Source organism: Anomaloglossus baeobatrachus, unplaced genomic scaffold (genome assembly GCF_048569485.1).
Source record: "Anomaloglossus baeobatrachus isolate aAnoBae1 unplaced genomic scaffold, aAnoBae1.hap1 Scaffold_260, whole genome shotgun sequence".
In the NCBI taxonomy this organism is placed as follows: domain Eukaryota; kingdom Metazoa; phylum Chordata; class Amphibia; order Anura; family Aromobatidae; genus Anomaloglossus; species Anomaloglossus baeobatrachus.
In genome coordinates, this window is record NW_027442147.1 from 223,064 (window position 1) to 248,129 (window position 25,066).

Here is a 25,066-nt window from a genome sequence, read left to right on the forward strand (position 1 = left end):
GATTGTGCGCCGTGATGCGATGCGACACTCGCACAGAGACTGTCAGAGTTCAGGTAACAGGACCTTCAGAAGACATCATACTCATGTGACCAGTATGTAAGCTAATGTCTGTACAACATTCACACCTGACTGGTCACATGGTTATGACGTCATGGAAGGTCCTTTTAGTCAGTGCTGGCTACCGGGCGGCACAGCAATGATCGGTCGCGGAAGCAGAAGCGGCCGGGAGACTGTCTGCATGACGCATTGCGGGATCTGTAAGTATGATCATAATGTTTTTTTAATAAGGTGCTTTTTTTTTTTATTTTAACAGCCCCTGGATCCAAACCATACCGAATCTGTAACATGAGCTTCCCAGGACAGCTCGTGATCGGGATCGTGTACACAATCACCATCTGTTCGGTACGATCCCCGAACTTTACAGATCGGGATCGCCCATCACTAATGATAGAGCCTGTCAGGATCATTGTCCCCAAAGAATCCATGTCACAGTTGACACCAGGTAAATGTAATATTGGTACTTGGCAGCTTCAGTGTATGCAATAAAAAAGTTTAAATGTCTACAAATAATATTACTGACTTGTAAAAAAGATATTTTTGCTTTAATTGCTTTATAAAACATTTTTTATATGTTTCATATTAAACATCAAAACAGCTTCCCCTGTGTGTGACTTCTCTGATGAGTATGAAGCTGGTCTTTGCTTCTAAAGCATTTTCCACATTCGGAGCATGAATACGGCTTCTCTACTGTGTAACTTCTTGGATATTTAACCTGAAATGATTTGTTTACAGAAAAATTTTCCACACTCTGATCGTGAACTTTCTTATGTCTGAGAAGACTTGATTCATATATAAAAGATATCCCACATTCGCTACATGTAAATGGCTTCTCTTCAGTGTGATCTCTTTGATGATCACTTAGCAGGGCTTCAGTATTAAACTGTTTCCCACATTCTGAACATGAATATGGCTTATCTCCTATGTGAACTTTCTGATGTTGAAGAAGGCTTGATTTTTGTGTAAAATATTTCCAACATACTGAACATGAATATTGCTTCTCTCCTGTGTGCATTTTCACATGAGAAAGAAGATTTGCTTTACTCATAAATTTTTTTCCACATTTTGAACATGAATATGTCTTTTCTTCTGTATGCCCTTTCACATGATAAAGAAGATTTGCTTTACTCATTAAAACCTTTCCACATTCGGAACATGAGTATGTATTTCCTGTGTGAATTCTCTCATGTGCAGTGAGACTTCTTTTAAGTTTAAAAACTTTATGACATTCCGAACATGAATACGGCTTCTCTCCAGGGTGACTTCTCTCATGTGTAACAATATTTGAGTTTTCTTTTAAACTGTTTCCCACATAGTGAAGCTGAATTCAGCTTCTCTCCATTGTGAATTTTCTCATGTGTAAGAAGGCTTGATTTTTGTGTAAAACATTTTCCACATACTGAACACGAATACGGCTTTTCTCCCATGTGAACTTGCTGATGTTTAACAAGGGTTGATTTTTGTGTAAAACATTTCCCACATACTGAACATGAATATGGCTTCTCTCCTGTGTGAATTCTCTGATGTATAATAAGATGAAATTTTGTAGTAAAACATTTACGACATTCTGAACATGAAAACGGCTTCTCTCTTGGGTGACGTATTTTATGCTTAATAAGATTTGCTCTACTTTCAAAACATTTCCCACATTCTGAACATGAAACGGCTTTTCTCCTGTGTGAACTCTCAAATGTTCAACAAGGCTTGATTGATATGCAAAACGTTTCTGACATTTTGAACATGAATACGGCTTCTCTCCTGTGTGACTTATTTTATGCTGAATAAGATTTGATTTCGCTTTAAAACATTTCCCACATTCTGAACATGAATATGGCTTTTCTCCTGTGTGAACTTTCTCATGATTAATACTTCTTGATTATGTGTAAAACGTTTCTGACATACTGAACATGAATATGGCTTCTCTACTGTATGAATTCTCTGATGCCTAACAAGTTGTGATTTTATAATAAAACATTTCCCACATTCTGAACATGAATATGGCTTCACTTTGTGAATTTTCTCATGTTTCGAATGATATGATTTATCTATAAAACCTTTTCCACATTCTGAACATGAATACAGCCTTTCTCCTGTATGAATTCTTTGATGTCTAGTAAGATGATATTTCTTTGAAAAATGTTTCCCACATTCTGAGCATGAGTACGGCTTCTCCCCTGTGTGAATTCTTAGATGTGTAACAAGATGTGATTTTACTTTAAAACATTTCCCACATTCTGAACAGGAGTGTGATTTCTTCTCTCTTGTGTGATTTCTCTTGCATTTAACAGAATCTTCTTGATGTACATTAATGGTAATGAGGTCTTTTCCTGAGGACTGACACATGTTCTCTTCATCTTTTACATTACATTCTAGTGATAACATCACATTTCCTCCAGAATGATCACTTGCATTTTCTGTTGGAGATAAAAAGATTATTTTTTCATTTTTTAAATCACAGCTCAGACAAATTAACAAATATTTCTATTAGACTAGAATAACACGTCATTTTTGATGCAGGTTTTTGAGCCAAAGCTCCGGAGCCGATAATTTCACCGGCTATGTAACCTGCATTGCAGGGTGGGCCATTTATATGAATAGACCTAAATAAAATTGGAATTTTTGGTGAGATCAACTTCCTATTTGTGGTTTATTAGGATATGGGAGGGGGGAAACTTTTCAAGATGGGTGATGACCAGGGTGGCCATTTTGTATCCAACTTTATCTTTTTCAATGGGAAGAGGGTCATGTAACACATCAAAGTTATTGAGAATTTCACAAGAAAAACAATAGTGTGCTTAATTTTAAAGTAATTTTATTTGATCATTAGTTATTTACAATTTTATAACCACTTATAAAATGTGTTCAAAGTGCTGCCCATTGGGTTGGATTGTCAGTGCAATCCTCTTCTCCCAGTCTTGACACACTGATAGTAACACTGCAGAAGAAATGCAGCACAGGCTTCCAGTATCCGTTGTTTTAAATGCTGCACATCTTGTATCTTTACAGCACAGACAATTGCCTTCAGATGACCCAAAAGATAAAAATCTAAGGGGATCAGATTGGGAGACCTGTGTGGCCATTTAACTGGCCCACGACGACCAATCCACTTTCCAGGAAACTGCTCATGTAGCAATGCTCAGACCCGGCACCCATAATGTGGTGGTGCACGATCTTGCTGGAAAAACTCAGTGAACGTGCCATCTTCAGTGCATAAAGAGGGCAACACATCATGTAGCAATTTCAAGTAATCCTCGTTGAGATGCTGCAGCAGCTGGATTTTTTAATGGTGCCATTTATGAATAGGTAATATCTGCCGAAGGGATGTTGGACTGATTATTATTATTATTATTTATTTATAGAGCACCATTAATTCCATGGTGCTGTACATGAGAAGGGGGTTACATACAAAATACGTATACAAGTTACAGTAGACAGACTAGTACAGAGGGAAGAGGGCCCTACCCTTGCGGGCTTACATTCTATAGGATTATGGGGAGGAGACAATAGGTGGGGTGTAGGTCAGGCGGCAGCTCCGCACGGTGGTCGGGCGGCAGCTCCGCACGGTGGTCGGGCGGCAGCTCCGCACGGTGGTCGGGCGGCAGCTCCGCACGGTGGTCGGGCGGCAGCTCCGCACGGTGGTCGGGCGGCAGCTCCGCACGGTGGTCGGGCGGCAGCTCCGCACGGTGGTCGGGCGGCAGCTCCGCACGGTGGTCGGGCGGCAGCTCCGCACGGTGGTCGGGCGGCAGCGAGTTCATTGTAGATTGTAGGCATTTCGGAACAGGTGCGTTTTCAGGTTCCGTTTGAAGTTTGCAAGGGTAGGGGATAGTCTGACGTGTTGAGGCAGCGAGTTCCAGGAGACTGGGGATGCTCGGGAGAAGTCTTGGAGTCGGTTGTGTGAGGAGCGAATGAGAGAGGAGGAGAGGAGGAGATCTTGGGAGGACCGGAGGTGACGTGTTGGAGTGTAGTGGGAGAGTAGTTCGGAGATGTACGGAGGGGAAAGATTATGCACAGCTTTGTAGGTCAGTGTTAGAAGTTTGAATTGGATACGGTGGAAGATTGGAAGCCAGTGGAGGGACATGCAGAGAGGAGAAGCGGGGTGGTATTGAGGAGAGAGGTGGATAAGTCGGGCAGCAGAGTTAAGGATGGACTGGAGAGGGGCAAGCGTGTTGGCAGGGAGGCCACAGAGGAGGATGTTACAGTAGTCTCCAGCGACATGTGCCGAGTGGTACGCTGTGGGCTCTTGCTGAATGAAGCTAGGACAGGCACTGATGTTGCTTCATTAGTGAGTTTTCTTGCGTGCACATTTTGGCAAATCCAACACTGAACCTGATTCACGAAATTTGGAAAGAAGTTTGCTAACTGTAGCATGGTAGATGGGTGGTCTCGTAGGGTGTCTTGCATTGAAATCTGCTCCAATGACCCGGGTAATGCATTCACCAGACATCAACACAATTTCTATCTGCTCCTCACGTGTTAACCTCTGTGAAATGTCAATGGCTGTAAACAAAGAGAAACTTGTAAATAACTAAAAGGAATACAGTTACATTAATACCAAGCACACCATCGTTTTTCTTGTGAAATTCTCAATACGTTTGATGTGTTACATGACCCTTTTTCCATTGGAAAAAATAAAGTTGATCCAAAATGTCCAACTTCAAAATGGCCGCCATGGTCACCACCCATCTTGAAAAGTTACCACCCTCCCATATACTAATGAGCCACAAAGAGGAAGTTGATATCACCAACCATTCCAATTTTATTTAGGTGTATCCATATAAATGGCCCACCCTGTACATCACATATTGGTGAGGGATCAGGAAATCTGACACTGAATTGCCACTTCCTAATTGCACAAAATAAATTTTATAAAACTAAAGTGTTTGCAGCAAATAATCCGTCTCGATTCCTCCTCTCCTCCCTGGTTAATCCCTTTGTTTTTAAGGATAGGAAACATTCATGTTGGTCTGGAAAGACACGAGCAATTTTTGATGCAGTTACACGAGTACAAGCTCTTGAGCAAATTCACTAGTCTCCTCTCACCATGTAACTTATATGTAATGTCACATTAAAATAAGGGGTCAATAAATCTTTACCATTGTGTTATCAATTTTAGGGGCTCATTCTCAATTGGCCACCAATAATACCAACATGATTGCCGCTTGGAGCTCGTTATAAGTACAAGCGGAACTCCAGCTCTACAAGAAAGGGCCGGTGCCTGCACAGCTCCTAGCTGTTTAACTCTCTAAATGCCATGATTTATAGTGATCGCAGCACTTAGGAGGCTGGGATAAGGAGCAGACTCTCTCTCCCACCCAATCAGGACCGCAGTGACGGGATTACGAGAGCGAGATCGTTAACATGGCAACCTGAGATTAAATGACAAAATCCGAGTCTGCCAGCTACGGTGGCTGTTAGACCACACCAAGAGCAGGGTCTAAAAGGTGATAATACTTCACAAGGGTTTTAACACTTGATATAATTGTGCCAGTGGCGTTCTCCGCCTGCAGGATGTAATGTTATGGCATAATTGCTGTATAACGTTTTACATATGTTTAAAGCGAAGAGGTTCTCCAGTGATGGTTCATGATTATGAAGGCAGTCTCTGGTCTTTTATGGTTGAAGGCACTGGTAGTCCTTCACATGCTCCATATGTGTTTTAGGATGAGCATAATTCGTTCTGTTTCAATTGGTTCTTGCACTATATTTAGTGTTACTGGTTGGGGCAGGGGGTAAGGAGGTAACCGTCGCTGTTGGTTACCCTTTCCCCCCAGTGCCCAGGTGGTTGGTGTCAGGAAAAGGGGGGAGGAAGTGGAAGTTACACCCCTCCTTTCCACCAGAAAGAGCATGTGACTCGCTCTCTAGCGTCCCTCTTATAGTCAGGCCAATTATGGAATTCCCCGACAATAATCAAGGAGGTCGCTATTCTACTATGCCGATGATTGAAGAGTTCCCGGTGAGAGTAAGGTATATATTCCCCCAACTCCTGCGGCAGAATATATCTAATCCGCCCCTGATCTCACGGGTCGTCCCACAATGATCCTTGGCATAAACTCGCTGCCACCAATCGATTACGCTAACTATTACGCCGAGCACACAGACGTGGAATTCAGGATCGAGATAACAGAACATCCCAAGATCAAATTATACATTTTTAATCGCCTTAAGGGCACACTAGAAACTACAATATATACAATATGGAATTTACAGAATATATATAATGTCAGAATATATTTACAAATAAGACATGGTCACAAACAGAGTCAGTTCAAGAAGTTACCTTATGCGTGTGGCCACAGGGGGTGCCGTTTGGCCAGGGTTTCATGGACTTCCTCACATGTGTATAGCACGCATGACCCCCGAGTAAAGACAAGCCAAGAATGTCCACATTGTCTTTATCAAACTGGCCTCAATCCATGTCCCCTCCCACCTGGTGACCTCGCAGGGGTGTACTGCCCCACCCCTGTAATGAGTCTAAAATAATATCCCAAAGTGAATATGATCCGCAACTCCGGACTGGGAGGTCCGGTCGGGACGGTTCTGGTGTCATCAGTAGAGTTGAGCGCGGTTCGTGGTTCGTGGTTCTCCAGTTCGCGGCTCGAGTGATTTTGGGGCATGTTCTAGATCGAACTAGAACTCGAGCTTTTTGCAAAAGCTCGGTAGTTCTAGAAACGTTCGAGAACGGTTCTAGCAGCCAAAAAACAGCTAAATCATAGCTTGGTTTCTGCTGTAATAGTGTAAGTCACTCTGTGAATCAAACTATTATCACATTTCAGTGTATAGTGTGCGTGAACAGCGCCTTCAGATCACTGCTGTTTCTATAATGGCGATCGCCATTTTTTTTTTTTTTTTTTCTTGTCTTCCTTCCCTAAGTGCGCGCGTCTTGTGGGGCGGGCCAGCATGTCAGCCAATCCCAGACACACACACAGCTAAGTGGACTTTGAGCCAGAGAAGCAACGGCATGTGTGATAGGATCTGCATGTCACATGTCCCTGCATTATAAAACCGGACATTTTCTTCACGGACGCCATTATCTGCCTTCTGCGTCTTTGGTGTCAGACATCACTGTCGCAGCTCCGTCTTCCTGAGTCCTATAGCCGATACAGCTGTATGCGCTGCATACACAGCGTTAGACAGCTTAGGGAGAGCACTTTATAGCAGTCCTTTTAAGGGCTCCAACCGGCAGGGTCAGAGAGCCATAGGTGACAGGTCCTGCAAACAGCAACAGCGTCTGTGTAGCCCAGGTCAGGGATTTCCTACCTGCATTTCACCATTAGGAGGGAATAGAAAGGCAGGCTTCCATTCCTCTACCCAGAGCACCACAATCCTGCCACTGTACCCTCTTGTCCTCTGCACACTCCAACTGATAACTAAGCCATTATACTAGCAAACACTCAGTGTACCTAGTGGCATCCTATACGTGGCTATTGGACTTTGCTATAGTCCCACTAGTGCAAAGACATTTGCAGAGCGCGTCTGCCTGCATTGCACACTACAACTCATTCTAACCAAGCCATTATACTAGCAAACACTCAGTGTACCTAGTGGCATCCTATACGTGGCTATTGGACTTTGCTATAGTCCCACTAGTGCAAAGACATTTGCAGAGCGCGTCTGCCTGCGTTGCACACTACAACTCATTCTAACCAAGCCATTATACTAGCAAACACTCAGTGTACCTAGTGGCATCCTATACGTGTCTATTGGACTTTGCTATAGTCCCACTAGTGCAAAGACATTTGCAGAGCGCGTCTGCCTGCGTTGCACACTACAACTCATTCTAACCAAGCCATTATACTAGCAAACACTCAGTGTACCTAGTGGCATCCTATACGTGTCTATTGGACTTTGCTATAGTCCCACTAGTGCAAAGACATTTGCAGAGCGCGTCTGCCTGCGTTGCACACTACAACTCATTCTAACCAAGCCATTATACTAGCAAACACTCAGTGTACCTAGTGGCATCCTATACGTGGCTATTGGACTTTGCTATAGTCCCACTAGTGCAAAGACATTTGCAGAGCGCGTCTGCCTGCGTTGCACACTACAACTCATTCTAACCAAGCCATTATACTAGCAAACACTCAGTGTACCTAGTGGCATCCTATACGTGGCTATTGGACTTTGCTATAGTCCCACTAGTGCAAAGACATTTGCAGAGCGCGTCTGCCTGCGTTGCACACTACAACTCATTCTAACCAAGCCATTATACTAGCAAACACTCAGTGTACCTAGTGGCATCCTATACGTGGCTATTGGACTTTGCTATAGTCCCACTAGTGCAAAGACATTTGCAGAGCGCGTCTGCCTGCGTTGCACACTACAACTCATTCTAACCAAGCCATTATACTAGCAAACACTCAGTGTACCTAGTGGCATCCTATACGTGGCTATTGGACTTTGCTATAGTCCCACTAGTGCAAAGACATTTGCAGAGCGCGTCTGCCTGCGTTGCACACTACAACTCATTCTAACCAAGCCATTATACTAGCAAACACTCAGTGTACCTAGTGGCATCCTATACGTGGCTATTGGACTTTGCTATAGTCCCACTAGTGCAAAGACATTTGCAGAGCGCGTCTGCCTGCGTTGCACACTACAACTCATTCTAACCAAGCCATTATACTAGCAAACACTCAGTGTACCTAGTGGCATCCTATACGTGGCTATTGGACTTTGCTATAGTCCCACTAGTGCAAAGACATTTGCAGAGCGCGTCTGCCTGCGTTGCACACTACAACTCATTCTAACCAAGCCATTATACTAGCAAACACTCAGTGTACCTAGTGGCATCCTATACGTGGCTATTGGACTTTGCTATAGTCCCACTAGTGCAAAGACATTTGCAGAGCGCGTCTGCCTGCGTTGCACACTACAACTCATTCTAACCAAGCCATTATACTAGCAAACACTCAGTGTACCTAGTGGCATCCTATACGTGGCTATTGGACTTTGCTATAGTCCCACTAGTGCAAAGACATTTGCAGAGCGCGTCTGCCTGCGTTGCACACTACAACTCATTCTAACCAAGCCATTATACTAGCAAACACTCAGTGTACCTAGTGGCATCCTATACGTGGCTATTGGACTTTGCTATAGTCCCACTAGTGCAAAGACATTTGCAGAGCGCGTCTGCCTGCGTTGCACACTACAACTCATTCTAACCAAGCCATTATACTAGCAAACACTCAGTGTACCTAGTGGCATCCTATACGTGTCTATTGGACTTTGCTATAGTCCCACTAGTGCAAAGACATTTGCAGAGCGCGTCTGCCTGCGTTGCACACTACAACTCATTCTAACCAAGCCATTATACTAGCAAACACTCAGTGTACCTAGTGGCATCCTATACGTGGCTATTGGACTTTGCTATAGTCCCACTAGTGCAAAGACATTTGCAGAGCGCGTCTGCCTGCGTTGCACACTACAACTCATTCTAACCAAGCCATTATACTAGCAAACACTCAGTGTACCTAGTGGCATCCTATACGTGGCTATTGGACTTTGCTATAGTCCCACTAGTGCAAAGACATTTGCAGAGCGCGTCTGCCTGCGTTGCACACTACAACTCATTCTAACCAAGCCATTATACTAGCAAACACTCAGTGTACCTAGTGGCATCCTATACGTGGCTATTGGACTTTGCTATAGTCCCACTAGTGCAAAGACATTTGCAGAGCGCGTCTGCCTGCGTTGCACACTACAACTCATTCTAACCAAGCCATTATACTAGCAAACACTCAGTGTACCTAGTGGCATCCTATACGTGGCTATTGGACTTTGCTATAGTCCCACTAGTGCAAAGACATTTGCAGAGCGCGTCTGCCTGCGTTGCACACTACAACTCATTCTAACCAAGCCATTATACTAGCAAACACTCAGTGTACCTAGTGGCATCCTATACGTGGCTATTGGACTTTGCTATAGTCCCACTAGTGCAAAGACATTTGCAGAGCGCGTCTGCCTGCGTTGCACACTACAACTCATTCTAACCAAGCCATTATACTAGCAAACACTCAGTGTACCTAGTGGCATCCTATACGTGGCTATTGGACTTTGCTATAGTCCCACTAGTGCAAAGACATTTGCAGCACGTCTGCCTGCGTTGCACACTCCAACTAATTATAACTAAGTTGCATTGTCAGGGATATTTATTCTTTATTATTCTGCTGTTAATAAAGCTAGACCACCACTGCAATCTTCACCACCTCTCAATTTTTACTACCACATTTTCAGTCCACAATCTTGTCGCAATCAACATGAGTGGCAAAATGACAGATGCTGGTGGAAAGGGGAAGAGGCGTGGTGTAAAAGGCAAAAAAGGTTTTGTCCGTGGGGAAGGTGGCAAAGCTCCATTATCATCTGCTGAAGATAGACCATCTACCAGCAAAAGTAAGATGTCTACTACTTACCGTGGACAATCCGATGTGCTCCCTTTGTTACGGACACGAACAACAGGAACAAAGGTAGATGATGGGCAAAAAAGGAAAATGCTTGAATGGATCTCAAGTGGTCCAACAAGTGCCCTCTCTGCCACTTCAAGTACCGCATCCAAAAAACACCAGTCCTCTGAGTTGTCATCCCAATCAAACTTGCTTTCTCCCAGCTCTGAAGTCTCCATCAGCCCTGCACAGTATGGTGGAACTGAGATGGCTGAGTCTGCAGAGCTGTTCAGTCACACTATAGCCTGGGAATCAGAGGTCTGCTCCCAAGCTACAGTGAGTACAGAACAGGAAATGGTCTGCAGTGATGCCCAGAACCTTTGTGACTCAGATTCAGGCCGTGAGGACCAAGTTTCTGAGCATAATGTTGACCCTTTGTCACAAACTGTAACACCTGTGGTTATAGACAATGAGGAACATACTGATGAAGATGAGACGCAGATACCCGATTGGGATGACAACTTAAATATTCGTTCAGGGCAAGAAGAGGCTCGGTCTGAGGGGGAGGGGAGTGCAAACACAACAATTGATGATGACGTTCTAGATCCCACCTACTGTCAACCCCCAGTCAGGCACTCGAGGAGGTCAACAGAGGCGGTGGAGGAGGATGCAACCGACGACGAAGTTACCTTGCGCCTTCCTGGACAGAGTCGGAGCACTGGTAGCACGTCTACAACTGCATCCTCAGCCACCACTCTGCCTATGAGCATTATTCGGGGTGGATCAACAGGTCGCATGGCCTCTAAGCCTTGCCTAGCCTGGTCCTTTTTTCACATCGAAAAAGATCGCCCAACTCATGTGATATGTAACATTTGTCATGATTCTGTTAGTAGAGGTCAAAACCTCAGCAGTTTGACAACTTCTTCCATGAATCGTCACATGACTAAATATCATAAGTCCCGGTGGGAAGCTCACCGTGCTGCAATGCGGCCTAGTGGAGCGAACCATCCACCGCCCGCCCCTTCCACTGCATCCGCGCGCTCTTCATCTTCTAGGACTGTGGGGACAGCTGCCACACCTGTTTTTCCACGCAAAACTTCCACCACTGTAACCGCAACAGGCAGTTTGCTTGTAAGGTCGTCAGTTGGTTTGGAAGGGGAAACAAGTGAGTGTGTACAGCTCTCTCAGACATCGATAGCACCAACGTTGGATGAAGGCAACATCATGTCTCCGCCTGCACTTTCCTCACAAACCAGCATTTTTCAAGGGACACCCTACTCAACACCGTCTACACACAGCAGCCAGATCTCTGTCCCTCAGATGTGGTCAAATAAAAGGCCACTTCCTCCGACCCATGACAAAGCTAAGAGGTTGACTCTATCCCTCTGTAAGCTGTTGGCTACCGAAATGCTGCCTTTCCGCCTAGTGGACACACAGGATTTTAGAGACCTTATGTCTGTCGCTGTGCCCCAGTACCAGATGCCTAGTCGCCACTACTTCTCTAAGAAAGGTGTGCCCGCGCTACACCAGCATGTCGCACACAACATCACCGCTTCCTTGAGAAACTCTGTGTGTGAACGGGTGCATTTCACCACCGATACTTGGACCAGTAAGCATGGACAGGGACGTTACATGTCGCTGACTGGGCACTGGGTAACTATGGTGATAGATGGTGAAGGGTCTGCTGCACAAGTCTTGCCGTCCCCACGACTTGTGTGTCAATCCTCTGTCTGTCCAAGTTCCGCCACTGCTTCTGCATCCTCCACCTCATCTGGGTCCTCCACCTCCGCCCCAAGCCTGCCTGGTCAGGCCACCAGCGTTCTCACTGCGCAGAAGGAATCACGCACCCCTCATTACTATGCTGGCAGCAGAGCGCAACGGCATCAGGCGGTCTTTAGCTTGACATGTCTTGGTAATAAGAGTCACACAGCTGAGGAGTTGTGGTCAGCTTTGCGGTCCGAGTTTAATAAATGGTTGTCTCCACTCAAACTGCAGCCTGGTAAGGCCGTGTGCGACAATGCTGCAAACCTGGGTGCGGCACTTCGCCTGGGCAAGGTGACACACGTACCTTGTATGGCTCACGTGTTGAACCTTGTCGTGCAGCAATTTTTAACACACTATCCCGGCCTAGATGGCCTTCTGAACAGGGCACGAAAACTGTCAGCTCACTTCCGCCGTTCAAGCGCCGCAGCAGAGCGACTTGCATCGCTCCAGAAGTCTTTCGGCCTGCCGGTTCATCGCCTGAAATGCGATGTGGCGACACGCTGGAATTCAACTCTCCACATGTTACAGCGACTGTGGCAGCACCGCAGAGCCCTGGTGCAATACGTCATGACGTATAGCCTGGGCCAACGAGATGCAGAGGTGGGGCAGATCACCCTGATGGAGTGGTCTCAGATCAAGGACCTATGCACCCTTCTGCACAGTTTCGACATGGCGACGAATATGTTTAGCTCTGACAATGCCATTATCAGCATGACGATTCCAGTCATTTACATGCTGGAGCACACGCTAAACACTATTCGGAGTCAGGGGGTGGGACAACATGAAGGGGAGGAACTACAGGAGGATTCATATGCGCAAGGGACAACAACATCACGAAGGTCCAGACGTTCATCATCACCAACGCAGCAGGCATGGGACCATGGGGGACAGGGATCGACAAGGGCGCATAGTAGCAGGCGAAATGTTGAGCAAGGTGCAGGAGAACATGAAGAAATGGAGGACGAACTGTCCATGGACATGGAAGACTCAGCGGATGAGGGAGACCTTGGTCAAATTTCAGTTGAAAGAGGTTGGGGTCAGATGTCAGAGGAAGAAAGAACGGGTAGCACCTCTATGCCACAAACACAGCATGGACTTGGTCCGCATGGCTGCGCAAGACACATGAGTGCCTTTTTGTTGCACTACCTCCAACATGACAGTCGTATTGTCAAAATTAGAAGTGATGATGACTACTGGATTGCCACACTATTAGATCCCCGGTACAAGTCCAAATTTTGTGACATAATTCCAGCCATAGAAAGGGACGCACGTATGCAGGAGTATCAGCAGAAGCTGTTACTAGATCTTAGCTCGGCTTTTCCACCAAACAACCGTGCAGGTGCAGGGAGTGAATCTCCCAGTTGTAACTTGACAAACATGGGACGGTCTCGTCATCTTCAACAGTCTACCCGTACCAGTAGGACCTTTTCTGGTGCCGGTAACAGCAATTTTATGGAATCTTTTCATAATTTTTTTAGACCCTCTTTTGCAAGGCCACCAGAGACAACAAGTCTGACACATAGTCAACGGCTGGAGAGGATGATACAGGAGTATCTCCAAATGAACATCGATGCCATGACTGTGCAACTGGAGCCTTGCTCCTTTTGGGCTTCAAACATAGAAAAATGGCCAGAGCTCTCCAGTTACGCCTTGGAGATTTTGTCGTGTCCAGCTGCCAGCGTTGTCTCTGAACGTGTATTCAGTGCTGCTGGGTGTGTGCTGACAGATAAGCGCACGCGTCTGTCCAGTGACAATGTGGACAGACTGACGTTCATCAAAATGAACAAGTCATGGATCCAGAAGGAATTTACTACCCCTGTGTCATCCTGGGGAGAGTAAATGCTTGTGGATTTGGAATGTGCTTGATGCAAATCAAAACATCCTGTTTGCAACTAGGGCCCAAGTGCTGCCACTGATGTGGTGGGTGTCTGTGTGGCCCAATTTTTGGAAAAAAGGGAGACTCCGCTTGGAGTAACCCTTGCTTGCTGTGTTTTTAAAAGAAGCCAAGATGAACAGAGCTGGGATCAGGAAAGACTTTGCTACCTACCCCGGTGTCATCCTGGGGACGGCTAAGAATAGCGTATTTTTGAATGTGCTTGATGCAAATCAAAACATCCTGTTTGCAACTAGGGCCCAAGTGCTGCCACTGATGGGGTGGGTGTCTGTGTGGCCCAATTTTTGGAAAAAAGGGAGACTCCGCTTGGAGTAACCCTTGCTTGCTGTGTTTTTAAAAGAAGCCAAGATGAACAGAGCTGGGATCAGGAAAGACTTTGCTACCTACCCCGGTGTCATCCTGGGGACGGATAAGAATAGCGTATTTTTGAATGTGCTTGATGCAAATCAAAACATCCTGTTTGCAACTAGGGCCCAAGTGCTGCCACTGATGGGGTGGGTGTCTGTGTGGCCCAATTTTTGGAAAAAAGGGAGACTCCGCTTGGAGTAACCCTTGCTTGCTGTGTTTTTAAAAGAAGCCAAGATGAACAGAGCTGGGATCAGGAAAGACTTTGCTACCTACCCCGGTGTCATCCTGGGGACGGATAAGAATGGCGTATTTTTGAATGTGCTTGATGCAAATCTAGCTGTGAAGTGTACAACTGGGGCACAACTGCTGCCACTGAATGGGTGGGTGTGTGTGGGGCCCAATTTTTGGAAAAAAGGGGAGACTCCGCTTGGAGTAACCCTTGCTTACATTGTTTTTAAAAGAAGCCAAGATGAACAAGTCATGGGTCAGCAAAGACTTTGCTACCTACCCCAGTGTCATCCTGGGGACGGCTAAGAATAGCGTATTTTTGAATGTGCTTGATGCAAATCAAAACATCCTGTTTGCAACTAGGGCCCAAGTGCTGCCACTGATGGGGTGGGTGTCTGTGTGGCCCAATTTTTGGAAAAAAGGGAGACTCCGCTTGGAGTAACCCTTGCTTGCTGTGTTTTTAAAAGAAGCCAAGATGAACAGAGCTGGGATCAGGAAAGACTTTGCTACCTACCCCGGTGTCATCCTGGGGACGGTTAAGAATAGCGTATTTTTGAATGTGCTTGATGCAAATCTAGCTGTGAAGTGTACAACTGGGGCACAACTGCTGCCACTGAAGGGGTGGGTGTGTGTGGGGCCCAATTTTTGGAAAAAAGGGAGACTCCGCTTGGAGTAACCCTTGCTTGCTGTGTTTTTAAAAGAAGCCAAGATGAACAGAGCTGGGATCAGGAAAGACTTTGCTACCTACCCCGGTGTCATCCTGGGGACGGATAAGAATGGCGTATTTTTGAATGTGCTTGATGCAAATCTAGCTGTGAAGTGTACAACTGGGGCACAACTGCTGCCACTGAAGGGGTGGGTGTGTGGGGCCCAATTTTTGGAAAAAAGGGAGACTCCGCTTGGAGTCACCTTGCGGTGTTTTACATGACTTTAGAAGGGCGTGCCATGCCTATATCTGTGTGTCCTCCTCTTTTTCCTTGTCCAGCTGTTTTGTTTTCGCATGAGTACATGTCCTTGTCACTTTCCCATGTGTTTGTGTTGTGTTGTGAGTTGTTTGTCACCTTTTGGACACCTTTGAGGGTGTTTTCTAGGTGTTTTACTGTGTTTGTGATTGCCTGCCATTGTTTCCTATGGGCTCGAGTTCGGTTCGTCGAACGTTCGACGAGCCGAACTCGAGCCAGACCCCCCGTTCGGCGAACCGCCTCGAGCCGAACCGGGACCGGTTCGCTCATCTCTAGTCATCAGATCCATTTGTGTCCCCTCTGCATACTGAGCCCAAGCAAGACTCCTCTACCGGACTCCTACTCGGAGTTCCCTGTATCTCGCCGCCCCAGGGAGTGACAAAGGATTTGAGGGTATGCAGAGATGCAGCTTGGAGTCCCAATTTTAACGATGTAGTGGGTGTATGGCTCAGACGCACGGTAATATCATAACTGTGTATGACGTTACGGAGTTAGGAATATGAACTCCTGCTGGGAAAGAGGGTCCTGGATCCCTTTGAAGCTTCAAGGTTTTCCTGTTTCCCACCCACTCCCTTGATGAATGGACATATCCCCCCAGGGGGTCTTCCTCTGGCTTGGCAGTATAATTGGATTTGACACCTTCCCAAATGCTGAGTGATCTGAGGGGAATCTCTGTGTGTGCAGGGAGGGGGTGTATGTGTAGGGCCATCATATCTCAGGATTTCCCTCACAGTTGGCTTCCACGATAACTATGCACATGGATAGGAGGGTTTATACCCATGTTTTGACTATATCTTTCTTCTACTATCTCTTTCTCTACTCTTCCCCTCCCTCGCGTGGTGGTCGGCTGATATATGTGTCCAGTTGCTTGATGTTAAAATTCCAAATGAATGGCTTAACGTTTTGCTCCTTTAAAGGGAACCTGTCAGGTGCAATAGCCCCCGGACCACGAGCAGTTCTGGATGCATATTTATAATCCCTGCCTAAAAGTCCCTGTAAACACTAGCATAGATAAAGAGATCTTTAGAAAAACTATTTCTAAAGATGTTTTATCTTATGCTAATGAGCGAGGGCAGTAGCCCCAAGGGCGTTGCTTCCCTTGCTAGTCACCCCAATTAGCATGTTAGTACGCTCCTGTGGGTGTGCTAACATGCTAATGAATGTTCAGCGTCAAAGGATGATCTCACCTCTCTGCTGCCATCGCGTCCGACGGGGAATTTTGGCTCGGTGCACATGACCCCGGAGTTTGGGTCATGCACACTATGAAGCCGGGTGTATGCATTCTGGCTTCAAACTGAAGTAGTGCGCATGACCCAAACTCTGGGGTCATGCACACTGAGCCGAAATCCAGCATCGGACGCGATGGCAGCGGAGAGGTGAGTGACATCATCCTTTGACGCTGCACATTCATTAGCATGTTAGCACCCCTACAGCGGTGTACTAACATGCTAATTGGGGTGACTAGCCAGGGAAGCAACGCCCCTGGGGCTACTGCCCTCGTTCATTAGCATATGATAAAACATTTTTAGAAATACTTTTCTATAGATCTCTTTATCTATGCTAGGGCAGTGGGAATTCATGCTCCAGGCTTTGAGTATAGGCCTTCGGGAGGTGATGTGTCGAATTTCTGCCCTTTATTTCTTGACATCGGCTCAAGTGAGAGTGAATGGTACCCTGTTGCAGAAATTTGGGGGTTTGGGAATTCCCCTTCCCACCCCTCCACCCCTGGTACTGGTTGATGGTTCATTGGAGTTTGAGGTGTCGAGAATGATAGATTCCTGGGTTGTTCATTGTTCATTACAGTACCTGGTTCTACAGATCCTGAGGCAAGAACTTGGGTGCTAGCTTCAGATATCCATAAGGAGCACCTGGTTAGGGCATTTCATAGCAGTCATATCCAGAGAGACCTCGTAGAGGGAGGGGTACTGTCACACGGGATTTAGCTCAGAAATCACAGTGTGAGGGCGGCATCTGACCATGTTCACACAGCAGAATCTGACACTACACTCCAGATCTCTTGTTGGGTTTAAGGAGATATTGTGGTAGAAAAGCATAAAAATCCATGACTGACACAAGTTGATCTACAGCCTGATGAGAGACAACTAAATCTAGACTCTCTGGATTTCGATGACTGGGATTGAACCCTTCTTCCCACTCTCCCCTTCCATGTTTTTTGCCCTTCAATAAAGCTACTGGCCTAGGATTTTCCCCTTGCTATTCCTTCTTTCCCACATACCGTCCGTTATTGTGGTCTGTTGTGTTTTGTTGTTGGACATATTATTAGCAGCAGTGTTTGTGTAGTATAGCTGTGTATTGTAAACTTTCCTGTACGCTATGCTATATGCTTCTGTGTCATGTATGAGAAATGTTGAAATTTATCTTAAATCCCACACGGGTGTCCCAGCATTGTCCTGCCCCCCTCCCCCAGTGAGTACATGAGCCCTCTCACTCATCTCGCCCTTCTGCGGTGGTCGCTCTGTTCCCGTGTCATGCTGCTGTCTCCCGGAGGCTGTGTATTCATCGCAGGCTTCCTACTTCTGCCTTAGGGATTTGCGTGCAGCCATGCCCCTTTCTTAAAGGGTCAGCATACCCTTAACCCGGAAGTGCCTGTTGGGTCAGCTGAGAGGCTGTAGCTATTTAAAGGTACTTCCTTCTGAGTCTAATACATTGCTAGCAGGGCTGTGGAGTCGGAGCTCATTTTGATGGAGTCGGAGTCGGTATAAAATGCACCGACTCCGACTCCTAAAATATATAATAAATTGGGGACAGTAGTGCAATGCAGAATGTGCTAAATATTTTACTAAATAATAACATTTAGTATAATGCTGATATTTAAGTGAAAAATGTATTGTACAATGTGAACATCAGACATTTAATTTTTATGATACAATAATCAAGATATTTAGATAGAACATAAAGTATATTTATTGGAATACAACTTTAGGACACAAAAAACTAATTAATTGCAAATATGTAATACACTATATTATATATATATATATATACATACACACACACAAGATATATATGTAATCTACTGTATATTACATAGTGTATTACATATTTACAATTTATTACAGTTTTTTGTGTTCTAAAGTTGTATCCAATAAATATATTTTATGTTCTATAAAAATATCTTGATTATTGTATCATAAACATTATTTTTTTTTTTTTTTTAAACATCTTTTTATTGAATTTTAACCGAATTTCTTTTACAATCTGCTCTTATACAAAGAGCATTTCATTGATGACATTATAATCAAAACAGTCCCGCCCACCCCTCCCCCCGCTTTGCGTGCGACCAGAAGCAACTTAAAATGGTAACTTATGTAATTGGTATGTGTCCATTGAGCAGTTCAAGAAGGTACCAAGAGGTCTGTCCAAACTGAGATTTAAGTCTATCCTTAAGCACTGTAGCCAAGTTAGGTATAAATAAAGACCATGTTTCAAAGAAACGCTTAGTCAGCTTTTCCTTATTCGACAGTGCATCCAGCCAGTCCATTTTGAATATGAACATTAGTTTTGTTTGGATAAACGCTAGAGAGGGTGCTTCAGGATTTACCCAGAGATGTAGGATACTTTTCCTAGTGGCCGAGGCCCAAATAGTTAACATTGCCCTGGTACCTCTCGGAAGACTTTGTTGAGCCTCCTCCAACATGTTAAAAATGGCCCCCTGTGGTGTCAGAGCAAACTGAATATTGTATGTGTTTTGTAAGACTGAGTGAACGCTTCTCCATACTCCCTGTATCTGAACACAGTCCCATAAGTGGTGAAACAGGTCAGTGTCTCTTATGCCACATTTAGAACAAGAGTATAAGGCATTTGTGTCCATTTTTGATTGAATTTTTGGAGTAATATATGCTCTATGTAGAATCATCAAGGCCATATCTGTGTAGCTACTGGACGACAGAAATTTACGTTGCAACAGCGTGGCTTGTAAAACATCCTTTACCTCGAACTCTGGCATGTCTACCTTCCATTTTGCTGGACCTGTTGTTTTCCCCTCCCATGTCCAAACTGTACGCAACATTGAATAAACCTGACTAGTCGAGGACGCCTGGCTTCTTGCCCTCCTAAGAAAGTTATCCACACTTCCTCCAAGATCTCCCTTTGGCTTGTCAACAAGATATTTTTGTGCCAAGCTCCGCGCCTGAAGAAAAAGAAAAGGCTGACCCACAAAAGCTGGAAATCGGTGTGCCGCCTTCTCGTAAGAAAGCAACGACCAATCAGGCTCCATTAGATCTGCAGCATAAGCATAACCCTGCATTGACAATGTTTCATAAATCCTCGGAGGGCGACCCTGGAGGAATCTCGGATTTCCAACAAAGGGTTGAAATGGGGAACTTGAAGTGTTAATTTTACCAAGTTTCCTCACCTTCCTCCACGTTTGTATAGCATGCCATAGTGTTGGATGATCCCTAACCTCACTCGGTACTTCCTCGTTCCCTAAATGCAGCAATGCTGGTAACGAGACTTGTGAACATAGCTGTTGTTCCAATTGTACATTGGCAAAGTGAGATACTCCTCGCACCCAGTCCACCACATATCTAACATTTGCTGCTAGAGTATATCTGCCCAGATCTGGAAGATTTATGCCCCCTGCCCCTTTTGGTAATTGAAGCTTGATTAAGCTGATCCTAGTGCGCCCCTTGTGCCCCCAAATGAATTTTCCAAAGGATGAATTTAGTAGCTTAATATCTGATTTGCGTAGAAGCAACGGGAGAGTCTGAAATAAGAACATTATTTTGGGGAATGCTACCATTTTAATTAAGTGACATCGGCCCGAAAAGGATATTTTCAGATGTTTCCAAGATCGGAGTAGATGTATTAATGAATTTATAAGAGGCTTACAATTAATTTGATATAGTAACAAGGGGTTTGCTGGGAGCTGAATCCCCAAATATTTAATGGACCTGGTACACCACTGGAAGGGAAATAAGTTATCAATTTTACCCGATTTGTACATTGCCAATGCCTCAGTTTTTTTGTAATTTACCCTGAAGCCTGAGGCCTTTCCAAAATTATTCAATGTGTTCATTATCTCTGGAATCGCTTGAGAGGGATTGGCAATAAACAATAAAATATCATCGGCAAAAGCCAAAAGTTTAATTGTTGTCCCACCGACTCTCATGCCCTGAAATATTGCTAAATTATGTAGGGTCCTCAACATTGGGTCCAGAGCCAAATTAAACAATAAAGGTGACAAGGGACACCCCTGCCTCGTTCCCCTCTGTACCTCAAATGGCTCAGAGAATGTATTATTTATAGATAGTCTGGATTTGGGTTCTGTGTATATCATCTTGACTGCTTCGCAAAACCAGGATCCCACCTGGCGACATGCCAAAAGATTATGTAAATAGGCCCAAGAGACCCTGTCAAAGGCCTTGTCCGCATCAAAGCTAACTATTATATGTTTGGTACATCTATGCTTCCTGCTATAAGAGATAGCCCCAATAGCCGTCCTGATGTTATAGGTGATGGATTTCCCGTGCACGAATCCAGTTTGGAAGGGCAGAATAAGATCTGGAATCACTTGTTGTAATCTACCAGCTAGTATTTTAGTAAAGATTTTAAAATCAGAGTTGAGTAATGAGATGGGTCTGTATCCCTCCACCTGTAGTGGGTCTGTATCCCTCCACCTGTAGTGGGTCTGTATCCCTCCACCTGTAGTGGGTCTGTATCCCTCCACCTGTAGTGGGTCTGTATCCCTCCACCTGTAGTGGGTCTGTATCCCTCCACCTGTAGTGGGTCTGTATCCCTCCACCTGTAGTGGGTCTTTTCCTGGCTTAGGTAATACTATAATGTTTGCCTCATTGAACCTGTCGGGAATTATTCTATCTGTGACTATCTTAGTATACACTGCACATAGATGAGGACCGATAGAGGCTCCCAAGATCTTATAATATTCGTTACTAAATCCGTCGGGCCCTGGGCTTTTGGCTAGTTTAAGAGTGCCAATAGTTTTTACTATTTCTGAAATATTTATAGGGGCGTTTAGTACTACTCTTTGTTCCTCTGTCAAGATGGGCGCTACGGTACCATGGATAAAATCCGCTTCCCCGTCAACCTCCCTCGGTTCCGCCTCATACAGCGAGCCAAAGAATGCCCTGAACTCCTCCACTATTTCCTCATCTTTTGTTACCATGGCACCATCTTTCTTTTTAATTTTGTGGATTCTAGTGGTGGTTCTAAAGGGTTTGGTTAAAGAAGCTAGTAATTTCCCAGGTTTGTTGCCCCATTTAAAGTATTTATGTTTCTGGTAGTCCAGGTTACTAAGTGCCATCTCATGGGCCAAGGTGTCCGCCGCCTCCTTGGCCTCTAAGAAATGTTGTTTTGTCGCATCCGTGTTGTTATTTATAAAATCTTTATATGCCTGCGTGAGAAGTTTTGTGCTGATATAGTTTGTTCCAGGAGCTTTTTTCTCTTATGGCTGACATATGATATTATCTGACCTCTTACTACTGCCTTGGAGGCAGCCCAATACAATCCAGCGTCCCCACTATGCTCGTGATTATCCTTCTCATAAAAGCTCCAGTAGTTTTGTAAAGAAGCTTTGAAATCCTCAGATTGATATAAATATGAAGGAAACCTCCACCTTCTTTCCCGTAGTATTGTGGTAGATAATAAATTAAAAGTAACCGGTGCATGATCCGAAATACAGATGTCTAGGATGTTGGAGGAAAGTAAATGTGGCGTCAGTGCTGGGCTTAGTAGCCAATAGTCAATCCATGTATGTAAGTCATGGACATGTGAATAAAATGTATAATCTTTATCTATTGGGTGCTGCATGCGCCATGTGTCTATTAGTCCCAATTGATTGACGAGATATTGCAAACCACTATGGAGCGCCAATAGAGGAGATGGCTGGGGACTTGACCTGTCTAAAATTCCATCATGAGCCTCATTGAAATCTCCGCCTACAATTAAATTAGTCATATCCCAACCTGTGATACTTTCGATCAATCTGGCTCTGAACTGTGGATCAGCAATATTTGGTGCATATATGTTTGCTAAGTTGTAGATAGTGCCCTCTATCTTCACTTTCACCAATAATAATCTCCCCATAGGGTCCTCTGAAACATCCAGAACTTCATGACTAATATGCTTATTGATCAATATAGCTACCCCTCTTTGTTTTCTCGTAAATGACGCTTCTGCGCATACGGCATATTTTCTGCTGTGAAGAAATGGGTGATTGCCCTTCATCCAGTGTGTTTCCTGTAAGAAGACAATATGGCAATTTAAATGATGTAGATAATTTAAAAAACTTTTTTCCTCTTAATAGGAGAGTTTAACCCGTTAACATTCCAGGAGCACCAATACAGCGATTAAATCGTGGACACATTTGTGCTCTCGGTGTTAGTCATTTATCCTATTCCAGAAGGAGGAATTAATTGTAAAATTATAAACAACCTATTTGGGTTCCCTCGTCCATCCCAGCGAGTAAACGCGACAACCCATATGAGAGCTAAACTAAAGGTACGCACGCAGAGCCCCCTAACCCCTTCCCATCTAAACAAAAACCTTAATCTAATGGCAATGTCACCTGCCTCTCTGGCAGTCCTGACACTGAAAAAAAAAGGAAAAACAGAATGAACATCAGAACTGTAGCACAGTGACGTCTCCGATTTAAGTGTCTATGTTGACTGCTGGCGAAGCTCCATTTTCCTGAAGAAGGTAATTTAGAGCCAACTTGGGATCTTCAAAAGTCCAATTCTTTCCCCCTGTAGTGAAGCGTAGAACAGCAGGATACAGTAGACTGAAGCGAATCTTTTTTTCCGCCAATAGTTTGCATGCTGGATTGAAGGCTTTGCGTCTTGTTGTCAAGGCTGCTGAGTAATCTTGGAACAAAAGCAGTTTAGAGTTATTGTAAGTAAGTGAGCGATTTTTTCTAAATGCTGTCAGCAATCTGATCTTGTCTTGGAAGTCCAGGACCTTAAAAATTACTTGTCTGGGTCTGACCTCTCCATCATTTCGAGGTGGGCCCACTCTGTGGGCCCTTTCAATAGCAATTGGCCCCGACTTTAGATCCAATTTCAAAGCTCCTGGTAGCCATTCTGAAGTGAGTTTCAGTAGATCAGCTTGCCGAACCGATTCAGGGACGCCCACCAACCTTAAATTATTGCGTCTGGACCTGTTCTCAAGATCATCTACCTTGTCCAGCAATACAGCAATGTCCTTATTCCTGCTCTCCAGCATCTCTGAAATTTCCTTTACAGAGTCCTCCATGTCAGAGACCCTCTGCTCCACATCTGTTAGCCTTGAACCCTGGGCATTAACTTGGGTGACTATAATGTCTAATGAAGACTGGAAGGCTGCCAGCCGCCCATCATTCACCGGCATCAAGAGATCCGTGATGGCCTTAGCAGTGTCCTGGGGTGGGTCTGTAGTTGCCTCAGGGGAAGCCCCTGGTGATGGGGGTGCATTTTGGTTTCGTCTTTGCGGTCTAATTCCTTTACTTGGTTGTGTGGCATTGCTCTTACCCACAAATTTATCCATAGTAAGAACTGTAAATATGGAGCTTCTTTAGAGACTGTGGTGACGTCACAATAACATAAGCTTAATTACATCTGTGTGGTAAACTTGGCTGTTTCACAATTATTTCCACGCTGTGTATGAGAGTGTATAGATGTTACTTGAAAAAGACCAGTCAGAAGGGCAGGAGGCAGGCCAGATGACTGATCCCACTTCTTTTTGTTTTTCACCCTCTTCTATACTGTCAGTGCTGGTGAAGTAGGGGTTAATCAAGTTGAGCTGTGATGCACTTCAGGCTTATCTGCCTCTGTTTACTGTTGCAGATTACAGGCCTTGTGCAGCAGCCATGTAAGATGAGACCTGCAGGGATGTATCTGCCCCCTCCACAGCCCCCTGTTTATCTCCTGACCTGCTCTCACAGCCGAATGTCTCCAGGGGCTCTCAGCTCCCTCCTCACTCACAGTATCTCAGGCGGTGGGCCTGTCCACGGAGCTCTGTGTGACAGGTAAACACAGCGTGCAGTCCTGTTTGCTGAGCTTGCTGCTGCTCAGTGTTTCACTATTTCTTCTGTGGCAGGGAGGGGAGTGTGTGAGAGTTCACTGAAAACTATGGCTGCCGCAGGAAGCACTTCAGTCCCCTTCCCTGTCTCCTTCTGGATGTTAGTGCCCTATATTTAACCCCTCTCTTACCAGGTCCCGGGTGCTTTCCGTTTGCAGTGGCACAGCTGCAGGGGGAGCAGGGAGGATGGGCAGCATTCCTCTGTGCAGCACAGCCCACAGCCTGCAGCCTGGTGCTTTGTGTCAGAGCACTCCTTTCTTTGTGGTGCAGCATACACCTTTCACCTCCGGAGTATCAGGAGAGCCGGGCCTGATGTGCGCCCCTTGTCCTGGCCTTATCCCTGCAGCTTTGAGATGTTAGGATGGGCCTGGATAACGTTTTTGGCCTAGGCTGCTGCAGGA

The 25,066-nt window shown here is 45.1% G+C and overlaps 1 protein-coding gene across 1 annotated transcript in view; it reads right to left on the minus strand.

Annotated features, from left to right (window-relative positions):
* Nucleotides 1-580: 580 nt before the first annotated feature.
* Nucleotides 581-25,066, minus strand: part of LOC142263625 (uncharacterized) — a 143,266-nt gene continuing 118,780 nt past the window's right edge. The window contains 4 exon segments of the mRNA XM_075332236.1: nt 581-1,354; nt 1,356-1,720; nt 1,723-1,935; nt 1,938-2,471. Coding sequence (XP_075188351.1) covers nt 647-1,354; nt 1,356-1,720; nt 1,723-1,935; nt 1,938-2,471 — 1,820 coding nt within the window. The 3' untranslated portion in view covers nt 581-646.